At 40.0% G+C, this 12,506-nt stretch overlaps 1 protein-coding gene across 4 annotated transcripts in view; it reads left to right on the top strand.

The window, feature by feature from the left end:
* Window positions 1-12,506, top strand: part of LOC121896338 (kelch domain-containing protein 8B-like) — a 204,855-nt gene that overhangs the window by 41,260 nt on the left and 151,089 nt on the right. For 3 of the 4 annotated variants that reach the window (XM_042410157.1, XM_042410158.1, XM_042410159.1), the window contains one exon: window positions 7,015-8,434. In XM_042410157.1, coding sequence (XP_042266091.1) covers window positions 8,044-8,434 — 391 coding nt within the window. In that variant the 5' untranslated portion in view covers window positions 7,015-8,043. Of the gene's footprint in view, window positions 1-5,765; window positions 5,833-7,014; window positions 8,435-12,506 lie in introns of those variants that run through there. The other variant, XM_042410160.1, reaches the window with a different exon arrangement.

A 12,506-nucleotide genomic window follows, 5' to 3' on the forward strand; every position in this document is an offset into this window, starting at 1 on the left:
GTCCCTTAACAGTTGCAAAAAAAGTTAACAATAATGTAGCCCTACTCATCAATTTCTTGGTTAATTTTCATTGTTTGTCAACAACACAATACTAGATATAATACCAGAAATAACAGAGTGATACTCACACACTTATATGAACTTGACTCAGGAGTGTGTGGACCAACATGATCTCAGGAGCCTGGTATCCATCAGGATGGATGGGCCCAATGTGAAGTTTTTGAACTTCAGAACAGTCTTGAGGTGCTCAGCTTGTAGCTGCGGGGAGCTGTGGATTCCACACACTACACAATGCCTTTAAAAGTGTTTTTTCTGTGTGGCAGCTGGACAGACTTTTGAAAGCCATGCACACACTGTTCCACAACATACCAGCAAGGAGGGAAGATTACAGTGCTGTCACCAAATCCACCGTCTTCCCTTTATTGTTCTGTGGCCAACACTGGATCGAGAACCTGCCTGTGGTAGAGAGGGCTCTTGCAGTCTGGCCATCACTTCACCAGTATATGGGTGCGGTAAAAAGAAAGAAAAGAAAGAAACTTCCAAACTCTGGGACAGCATCCTTCAACACAATAGAAGCAGCCCTGAAAGATCCACTCATCTTTGCCAAGCTACAGTTCTACATGACCATTTTCAGGACTTTCAACCCCTTTTTGATGAAGTATCAAACAGACGGGTTACTAAGGTTCCCCTCACAAAAGAGCTCTTGACTTCTGTGGCATCAGTCAGGTCTGGGTACCCTGTCCCCCTTGACTTGCGGGCGCAGTAACTTCCTGTACCTTTTTCATCATTGCAAGGTTGTATGAAGAAATCGCTCTGTCTGGCCACTGGTGGCCAAGAAGTAATTCCAGCTTGTAACTCCCCATCTTTGTTATTTTTATTATTGTTTGTCCGTGGATTAAACAAAATACAACATGCTAATTAATGAGATTTATGGATGTTGGTAGGTGTAATTTTGAATTTTAGAATGAGTCAGGCTAGTTTCCCCCTCTTCCTGTTTTTATGCTAAGCTAGTTGTCTGTTGGCTTTAGTTTCATAGTTGGCATACAGACATGAGAGTGATATCTTGTGAGGGTACAAAGAGATATGTTTTTCTCTAATCTTAGGCTTGCCAGGCTTCTTGGATAAACCCACATATGTGAAGACCAGATATGTAACAAACAATGTTCAAAAATTCCTGGTGTTTCAGGTTTAATTTTGAGAAAATACTTTCATCTTTTTTCTGTTAATGTACAACAGGAAAGAAGCTTAGACAAACACAATTCCCAAACTAAGTGTGCACTCACATAGCCTTTGTGAAACTGTCCCCTGGTTGGTAGATATTTGGTCAATATTTATGCACAGCCATGTAATGACTGTACACAAATAACAAATAATGGCTAATAATGGCAAGTACATGACAGTGCTGGTTATGGCTGCTTTGAAATTTGCAGTGCAACTGCAGTGTGTTCCCTGCACTATTTATCAGTTGATATAATACCTCAGTTTTTTCTTTTTCAGCCCACATATGGGACTCATCATAAGAGGATTATAATGGAAGGTCATCCACATTCACAGTCTCACATCTTTGATTTTCCTTTATTTTTGTTTGTTCTTGGCCGTCAGCATACTCTTCATACCGTGTACTTAGAAAAGGGAGCTCAGGGGGATACAATGAGTGTGTGTGTGTGTGTGTGTGTGTGTGTGTGTGTTTGTTGACAGTTTGTGTTGTAAGACAAAACATGATCCTGCAGAAATAAGCTGCACAAAATACACTCAGGAGAAACACTAATAGAGACATGATGTTATATGAATATGTTATCCACTTTACATTTGCAGTCAAATACATATATCCAAGGGCCAAATACGATTTTTGTGTATATTGTTAGAACTTTTGATTACTAATAAAAATGTTCTTCACAATGCACCTCATGCAAGAGCATTTTTGTATCCTAACTCCACAAATGTCTTGTAAATTCCTCATTTTAACCCAATAAACACCACCTGTTCAGGAGTAGGTACGTGTTAGTGAGATTTGGCAATCTGCATAACTGACAACCTAAAATTAGTATATAAGGCCACATGTTTGGCTCCGTTTTGGGCAAGTTTTATTGATAAAAATGCTATCCAAGACTTAAATGAAGATTTTCACACCACTGAGCTTCATGCTCTGCTGTTTGACATCAGCAGCTGAACACATAACTAATTTAGCAGTGTCAGTAGTTGGAGACCTGAAACAATGTTTGTTTTAATTGCCTTCCTCAGTGCAGCATCTCTAGATTTCATTAGTTTCCACAAATTTTCCTCAAACCACAGTAAATTGCTTTTATTTTTAGATTTTATCTGTATCCTCACATTAAATCTTTCCCTGACAGAGTTGATTCTGTGAGTAAAAGTATCACAGCCATAGTCCAGACCATCAGAAGACAGTACATCATCCCAGTTCAAGCTGTTAATTTCATTGATAAATTCTTCTTGCTTAGCTCTGGGTATGCATGGAAGGATCATTGTCTTAGTTGCCGTGGTCTTAAATCTACTTTTAGTCAGTTTTCTTGCACATAGGGTTAGGTTATGATCTGATAAGCCAGTGATTAAATTATAACTTTTAGTTATTCTTTCTGGTTTGTTAGTAAATATCAGATCGATTTGTGTACTGGAGCATTTTGCAATCCTAGTTGGGCCTTTTACTAGTTTTTCTAGTTGGAATTTTTCTGTGATAATTTTTATTTTTTTCCTTAGTTTTATCCTCTCAGTCCACATTAAAATCACCCATAAGTAATAATTCTTTGTTGAGATTGCACTCTTTCAAGACTTCTGTGAGTTGATCATAGAAAGTGTCATCTGCAGAGGGGAGGCTATAGATACCTATGATGTTAAAAGACATTTGCTGGGATAACATTATTTTTATCCCAACATATTCTAATGTGTTACCCGCATTATAAACCACACGTTCACATTTTATGTTGTCGCTCACATAAAAAAAGCCCCTCCTCCTCTTCCATCAGGTCTGTCTCTTCTGGAACATTGGTATCCGGGCACCGTGAACACACTCGCAGGAGTTTTTTGTTTCGACCATGTTTCGGTCAGACAGATAAAGTCCAGATTTGAGTCAGACACAAGATGAGTCAACTGATTGCTCTTTGCAGTAATGCTTTTGATGTTAAAATGTCCATCAAATAGCCCCCTTGGTTTCAGCTTCGGGTCCTATAAGACTTTTGCATGACTGACAGTTTGGAAGGTTTTGAATAACCTCTACCTCCTCACTGCAGGGTTTCAACACACAGTGGTGTCAGCAGCATGTTTTGTGAGAGAGACACTGGACCTATCAAGGTTTCCACAGCCCGGTAGCGAAAAGTTATTCATGGAGACATCATGCCTCGTGTTAACAAAGTTTAGTCTGTTAAGGGAGAAGCCCAGCTCAGAAAGTTGCTGCTGTTAAAAAAATAAAAAACTCCTCTGTTAGCTTCTTTAGTGCTGTATCTCCTTACACTAACCTCTCTGCTGTTGTCCTCATTTCTCTCTCCCTCTCACTTGTAAAAGGTTAGTTGCACAGTTGCAGGATACTAATTGCGACTTAGACGAAGGTGTCATTAATTATGAATATATAGTATTATATTTACAGTATATAGTGCGAGTGTGACCTGTAAGATGAGGACAGCAGAGGAGAAAGTGAGGAATAAAGAGATGTATTATGTTACTGTCTTTCTCTCCTCCTGCATGTTAAATGTCATTGCTTTCCCTGTCGATCCTCAGGTCAGTGTGGTTGCCTCCTGCTGTGTCTCTGCCACACACACACACAGGTTTATTTAAGTCTTACCCTGACCCTAACCATCACCACTACTTGCCTAACCCTAACCCTTATGCTAACCTTAACCTTATCCTTACCTTAACCAATGACCCAAATATCAGCTTTTTCCCAAATGGGGACATGGCTTTTGTCTCCAGTTGGACAAGCTGTCCCAAATTAACTGTTCTGAAGTCTGAAATTTGGCCCTAAAAGTAGCCTATGACAGACCACACACACACACACAACACACACACACACACACACACACACACACACACACACACACACACACACACACACACACACAGGTTTACTTAAAGCACCTTTTGGGTATTTACATAGATTTGCATTCATTTCCTAGACTTACCTTAACCCTAAGCATAACTACTACTTGCCTTACCCTAGCCCTTACCTTAACTTCAACCTAACCCTAAACCCACTGACCCAAAAATCAGTGTTTTACCTAGTATGGACACGGCTTTTGTCCTGAATTGCACAAGCTGTCCCCATTCAACTGGTCTTAAGTGGTTTGTAACACAAGACATCTCATTGCTGTATGAATGTGATGTAATTATAACATACTTTGTAATCTGAATGTGATGCCTTTATGTTGAGACCTGATAGGATTGCTCAGTCTGTTTCTAACTCAGCCTTGAGTCATCCATGTGGGGAGAATGCAGGAGCAAAAAGCAACAAGTGACATTATATTTGCAAAATTAAAGCTTTTTTGATTAAATGTTAATTTAATTTAATGTTCATTTTTTGATTCCATTTGGAAATAATTACCAATTATGTGGAAATAACCTCATAACTCACTCAGGAACAGAGTAACCTGTGTATACCCTGTAACGTCATACTGGTGCCCTCATGCTGGGGCTGGGGGTCACAGTAAGATCTAAGAGTAGTTGATTGAGCTAAATGCACAGTACACTAATTAATATGACTGAAAGATGTGAGGAAAATATCAAATTATGATTTTTCTGACCAGCTGTTGGCAATTTGTATATGTAATTGTAAGTGATATCTATAAATTAAACTACAGGCTTGTATTTGTGATCTACATAGTAATAATAAACAAATGATTGTGCCTACTGTAAACACCCAGGATTCTTTTTAAACCAATTAGTCAGGGAAAAGTCAACTTCTAAGCAAATTTGCCTTTTTTCTACAGAAAAAATGACCATATCAGCTCACATGAATTAAAAGATAGTCATGTGCCCATATGAACGCTGAAAGAGGTTTTCTCACTGTAATCATTCCTCCTGTTCATATGGGTTATTAAAAGATCCCCTTCAAATGCACGTTTAATGTAAGTGATGAGGGGAAAAGTGTGTCCACACAGTCATTTTTTGGAAAAAATGCATTTAAAAGTTTATCTGAAGCTTATATGAGGCTTCATCAGTCTTAGTTAGTCATATCAAGTGGATATCTGCCATATTTACAGTCTTTTTAGCATCAAATTCCTTCTTTGTGTTTCCTCAGTCAGTGTTTCCCCATTGAGCTATGGTGGAAGTATAGTAACAAAAAGAGGGACTCTGGTACTAAAAAGACTGTAACGTTGAAAGATACCTACTTGATTTGACTCGTTTGCATGGCTGAAGCTTCATATCAGCTTCAGATAAACTTTCAAATACATTTTTGCACAGAAGGAGGACTGTGGATTTTGGCCCCCATCACTTACATTGTAAGTGGATTAAGAAGAGATCTTCTAATGGTCAATATGAACAGGAGGAATGATTACAGCAAGAAAAACCTATTTCAATGTTCAATTGGATACCTGACTGTTGTTTTAAGACAGACTTGAAAAATTGTGAACCCGTCCCTTAAGATACATATGAGCTATGTACTTATATTCAAATACATTCATTACATTCAACACTAGTGTTCTGTTCAGTAATGGCAATAATAACAAACTGTTGGCAAGTCACATCTGACTGTTTATATCAGACCACTAACACTGCTGACAGCTCTACACTTTAGCTGCTTCAGCTAACATTAGCTTCACAGACTGACAGGAATGAGCTGCTTCACAGCACAAATGCTGGAGGTCTTTATGAAGAGCTTTTAAGGTGATAAGCTTGAAACAATGATATGATACATATGTATAAAAGTTTAACTGGTAGATTTAGACAAGTCTATTTGACCAGCTATCTGTCATTTGTGCTTGACAAGTGCCAAGCTACCTGCTAGCTACCTGAAAAGCCTCAAATTGATGTGAGTCATTTAACTCTTCACTCTGTTACTCTTTTATGAACAGCAGAAAGACACAGTCTACTCCTTAGTTTCTTTTCCAACTACAACAATCAAAAAATTATTTTCTATTATTTCTAGGAAATAATGATTGAAGGGAAAACAGATCCAGACGACAACTGTGCGCTTTCAAAAATATCAGTATTGAAACATTACAGATCATTAGTAAAGGCTTAAGCTCAGTTGATCGACTTGTCTTGCACAGTAAAAATTGTGAATTTGTAACAAAATAGGGATGAATTGAATTCCAAATATGGAATTTGTCTTTGTTTTCTTGGTATCACCTCTGATGTGAGACAGACCTTGTTGTGCTATTTTGTGGTTTGTTGTAATGAATCAACATACACTCACTGAGCACTTTATTAGGAACACCTGTGCAATTTAATGCAATCTAATACCAATAACATAATGCCATTCATCCCTGTCAGGTGTACTGATACTCTGTGAGCGTTCTGCACAAAACACTGTCTATTTGCTAACATGTTAGACTGACCGTAGCTAGGCTGCTCTGCTGAATTTCATATAATCAATTGTTAAAAGCCCATGCAGCTCAAACATATGGAAACAATGGTTCATGTGTTGCCATAATAATGTCAGCCATGTGGATCTGTTTTTGTGTGATGTCTTTAGGTCATTTGGATTAATTAATGTGGTCTTCATGATTCATTTGCATCCAGTAGCAACATCCCTACCACCTTGGCATCTGAACTGTCACACACTGTTTTGTGTAACAATTTTCGATCAGGTTTTCCGTAGTTCCTAACAAAGTCAGTAATAGAAGTAAGAGTAAATATTTGTGAAGGGAGTTAAGCCAGTTTTACTGATTAGTCAATATAAATCAATGAAAAGTAGAGTAGATACATCACAGATATTTATAACCATTGCAAAAATATAACAAATAATTGTTCAGCATATAAAAAGGATGTTCTTCTTCATCATCCTAGCTCTCAATTTATTCTCTGATTCCACATCTAATCCTATGTTTCTGTGCTTTCTTCTAGGTTGGGCCTCGCCAAGGGACCCTCACCCTCTCCAACGCTACCAGCAAGCTGCGAAGCACACAGTTCAGAAGGCTCCATGCCTGACTGCGAGTCATAGAATGGCACTCTGGGATTTGGAGTTCTTGTTTAATTAAGGGAGGAAAATCTTTCATAAAATGCAGTGAAGTCTTGCAGTCATTACTCTCCCATAGAGTTTTCATTTAAAGACTTTGGTTCATTTATGAAAGGATTTTTTTCACTGTAGGATATCACCAGGGTGCAAATAGAACTGTGGAGCTGCAGCTTAGGTGGAACTGGTTTTCCTGAATAATTGCCTTTAGTTTGAAGGTATAAAATTGTCTGCCGTAAAGGTTTTTTCTTGGATTATCAGGGCACTAGTGAAGGTCAATACTTTCTCTCCTTCCTGATCTTTGATCCAGTGCCATCTCCCAACTTATTCTCTGACTTTGAGGTTTTTAAGGATTAAGTATTAAGCCCTGGAACACCCTTTTCAAGCACCTCTTTCCCAGGAATATATTCAAGCCAAAACTGTAACCAAAATAACCCTTCTGACAGTGCAGGAAAGAAGAGGGCTGGAGAGAAAGGAGTAGTGGGAGTCGAAGGGCAGATGGCTTCACTGCTCAAAAAACACCAACAGCTGGATGAATAAAACATTTGAATAGAGAGGGAGTCGTGACATCTGGCTTAGGAGTGAGTTCCACACTCTGCTCATTCCCTCTCTTGTTCCCTTTTTCCCTATTCTGTCCACTCTTTCACTTACTCGCATTTCTATCCTCTTCATCCCCACAACCCCCCTCTCCCTCTATCTATCTTTTACTTTCTCTTGTCTCTTTCCCTCTGTGGACACAGGGTCACTCAAAGAGACAGAAACAAGCTTGTGCCTCCGCTTGTTTCTCCTGCTCACACTCAGTTTTGTGCCACCTTTGCATTAACTCCCTCCCTCCTCCCTCCTCCCATTCCTTCTCTACCTCCTCCTCCTCCCCCGGCACGGTGTGTGATGGTGCGTCCCCTCCTTTCGGTCCTGGAGACATGCCTGTACAGGAGATGGCGGTGAGTCCTGTCAAGTCCCTGTACTGGGAGCAGTTCCCCCCCATGTCGCAGCGCCGCGTCTACTGCACTCCCGTGTACCACGAAGGCCTGCTCTATGTGCTGGGGGGCTGCAGTGAGACTGGCATGCCCCTGGACAGTGTTGAGGTCCTGGATGTGGAGAGCCAGACGTGGAGCCAGCTGCCGCCGCTGCCCACTGCACGGGCGGGGGCTGCAGCTGTGGTGCTCAGGGGCCAGGTGATGGTTCTCGGGGGCATGAATCAGCAGCAGACCCCACTGGCCTCCGTGGAGGTCTACCACCCTGACGAGGGCAAATGGGAGCCAAGGGCCAGCCTGGGCCAGCCATCTATGGGTGTCACCACTGTGGAGAAAGGTAAGAAAGTGGAATGCCTGTGTCATCATGCAGAGCAATCGTGGCTGTGTGATATTCTGGTGTTGCAACCATATCTCTAGTCAAGAATTGCAATCTTGGATGATTCTGCAAAACCTCAGATTGCAGTCACTGATTAAGTTTTCATGTCTAATGTCAACGTTGTCGAAATTCTCACATTCTACAATATCTGTGCATGGAAACTACAGTATGGTTAAGGTAAGGGAAAGATCATGGTTACAGCAACTGTGTTTAAAGTAAGGGTAAGATAAGTACCCCCAGTGTGTCCCACACTTTTGATTACTGACCCCTTAGAACAAAGGGATGTTTTCTTGAAACCCCTTGTCTACTGATTGTGACTAATTCAACCAAATGGTGTTCTATCTTTGTTTTCTTTGAATAATTTGAAGAGGAAAAATTACTGAGTAAAAGCAAATATTAAAGCAAAATCTGAAAAAATGACATACTCTCCTCTTAATCATCTCACAACCCCTCATGTTTATCTTGTGGCTCCTTGCTGGGGACAGAGTTAGGGATTAATATATGGGTATGGTTAGGTGATAAAAACAAGTAGTTTAAGTCAAGGAAAGATTGTGTTTACGCTTAATGAAGAGGCGAATGTGAATTGTTGATTATAAAGTGAGACATGCTACATGCTCATCCACCATTACTCTCCACCTCGCTACATGAAGGGCACACTACTTCCTGCATTGGTACTGAACACTGGCATGGAATGTAAATCATAATTGGGGACACTGGGCTGGGCACTGATGATGCCAATTTCAATGTAGAGTATGTATGTAACTGTGCTCTCTGATCCAACAGGGACATAGGGTAAAAAATCTCAAACCTCTGCTTTGTGAAATGGGTCTGCTTTACGTTTCACGCTATGCTTTCCCTTTGCACATTTGCGCATGGTTTTGCAAGCCAGGTAATGCTACATAAATAACATATTTTCCTTAGATAATTGGTAGATTTTTGGTGTGTGAGTCGAGATGCATGCTCTAGTCTACCTGTATAAAAGTTATCCAAATGCACATTAGACATTTAGAATCATTGTTTGACAGGTCAACTTTATTGCAGTGCTTGGAGATCACTCATTTGATTCCTGCTCTGATAATCCAAATTTAGCAGTGCACCCTGTCAATTACGGCACAAAACTTCATGTAGGCTCATCAAGAACCGATGAAGTGGAGTATGCAGGTGCTTTGACATATTCATAGGATTTTTGTGATTTTTTTTTTTAAACAACAGCAGCAGCAACAAACTCACTCTTGTGAAGTGGCAAAGTTAACTAATTAGCTGTTAATTTTGGGAGAGGCCCCTCCAAGCTTTTCAGTGACTGCTAAAGTGTCTCCTGAGTGGAATCTGTTCACTTGTGATTAAAGCTGAGTGGTGATGAGATCGCTGTCTGCACACACAAGACATGAAGCTGGTGCTTATGTTCTGTAAATATTACAGTCCCAAAATTCATATTATGTAAATGGTCAATAGGTTGTAGGTTGGCATTTGTGTTTGTGTTTGTGCGTCTACTGCGACATCTCTGTAAGTGTGTGTGTGTGTGTATGTGCTTCCTCTAGCAGAATATCAAATTTAACTCATGTGGAAAAGCCAGTCATCACACAGTCTACCTCTTCTGAAAAAACATACTGGACCTAATGCTCATTCCCCAGGCGTGTGCAGACTGCCTGAGGTTGTGTATGTTGGCACTGAGGACGGGAGAGTCGTGAGAAAGTGAGGGAGAGAGTGGGAGGAAAGAGACAAGAGACTAAACTGATCACATGCCATTAAAAGGGAAAAGATAAACCACATATTTATAGTCATAAAGTCCAGAGAGACTTAAAATATGACATAAATATGAGACCGATGACAGCGAAAGAACAGAAGTGAGATACATTTCTTAAAGTGCTTCTTCCCCACAGTTTCCTGTGTTTACATCTCAGGCTGCATGCTGTTGAGTGTCAACCTGATGAACTCAGGAATCAAAATGACCTTCCAAGGTAGGCCCTGTTTACACCTGGTATTAACATGCGTCTCCGGTGATCCGATCACAAGTGGTCAGCTTTAAGTACGTCTACTTACACCTGGCATTAACATGCATCTCCACATGCATCCTGAGTGACCACTTGTGATCGGATCTCACTTCCCCGCTCTATATGCAAATAAACACAGACATCATAAACACTGAGGGACTGCTCCGTTCAAATCTGTGCTCAACTTGTTTGATAACAGGATAAACAAATATACAATGCAGAGAGAGAGTTATATGCAGCGACCTCCCCACAGCTGTGTCTCTTCATTCAGAGACACTGTGTGCATTTACGCAGAAGACACAGCAGCATAACTTCATTGATTATTTAAATCTCTGACACGCCGACAGGATCCATCAGGATCTAATGTTAAATAACGTTCTGTGTTCACACACAGTCCAGATTCATACTGTTTAGGATGAAGCAGTCGTCCTCCTGATAAATTCTGAGCTCATTATGTTGAGCAGCGCAGCAAAACTGAAAACTGTAGTTATCAACTTGACGGGACAGAGGAAACTATCCAGTTACGTTTACTTTTTAGACAGACAAGCGAAAAAATAATGGTTCAATTTCCATTCTAATTGTTGATTTGATCCAAACAGGGATAGTCCAGTCATGACTTTGCAACTGTAACTATACATGGCAGACCTTTTGAGCTTTGGATTCCTCAACATCCTGAAGCAGTATGCATGAAGCTCTATTAACAGCGGTATTCAGTAAACAAAGAGTTTGGAGGGTGGTTTCGGTTGATAAGCTTTCCAAAACCAAAAATCCAAGAGCAAATGTGAGGAAAGGATTAAACTGTGTGTGTGTGTAAGATGCAAACATTAGCATATCCTGCTAGCTGGCTTACTAATGAAGCATTACTTCTAAAGCCAAGAACTGGCATATCATTAGCTAACTACATTATTATGTGGGTTATCCCTGTTTAGGAGGACTGGAAGATCTACAGTTTGGGGGCCGGACTGTATATCACAGTTTAGGCATTAGCGGCTCTGTCCCGCTCTTTATTGGATTCTGGAAAGTTTACTTCAGCGACCTCAGCCAAATTCCTTTCCTGAGATAGTGTTATACATTGTTTTTATGCCCATTCTCAAAACCTTTTCTCCTGTAACATTAAACATGAAGCATACAAATAGTGAAGCACAAATCTAACTTGAGATGGTTGTCCAGACATACTTTTCTAGTATGCTAAAAAAAATTATCTCACAGTTTTCCTCATCATATTTACTATAATAATAGGACTTACTAGTTTCACTACAATACAAAAACAATGCTGCCTTTATTTCCATATCCTCTACATACTGTAGCTCATCAGCTGGTGAGTATACTGACTGTTTGCCTGAGACATGCAGCTTTAGCCTCAGTCTTTTTGTATGATATCATGCATGTTGCCATCAAGTGCATATTTAAGACCCTTTTACTGGGTTCTCGCTTAGACACAAGTCTTACAAAATTCAAATAGAGACAGAGGTTAACCAACTCATGGAGTAACTGTTAAGTAATTAGCTAACAGTAGCTAGCTACAATAGGCCTTTTTTCTGTTTCTGTCAAAGTCAAAGAGCATTTGTTTTAAAATGTGGTAAATCTTCCAGTGCCAAAAATGCAAACTTTGACAGGTGTGGCAGGAGTAACTAAAGCTGGGCACAGGAGTTTTGAGGTGATTTATCCCACATTTATCCCTGATTCACTCCTGACAATTGGAGGAGAAATCTGGTCTTGGACATTGATCTGTTCCAATGTTAAGCCCAAATTATCTGGTAATGTGAGAGGTTAACAGATCCAGTCTTTGACCTCTAAATAGCTCACAGACTAATCAGGGCCACCCTGATAATGTCAAACATGTTTTTTATTTAAGATTTAAAATCTGGATGATTACGTCACTATTTTCCAAGCAGGACCACAATAGCCAATGAGAGAGAGCTGATGGTGTTGCCAAACAATGTTACACATTCTAACCCTTGAGGCTGTTAGCTAGCAGACTACTATTGTTGACAGATATTAAAACTAATATAAAAACTGACTTCACTTCAATCTCACTTCAG

The sequence above is a fragment of the Thunnus maccoyii genome, chromosome 4 (assembly GCF_910596095.1).
Source record: "Thunnus maccoyii chromosome 4, fThuMac1.1, whole genome shotgun sequence".
Classification (NCBI taxonomy): Eukaryota; Metazoa; Chordata; class Actinopteri; order Scombriformes; family Scombridae; genus Thunnus; species Thunnus maccoyii.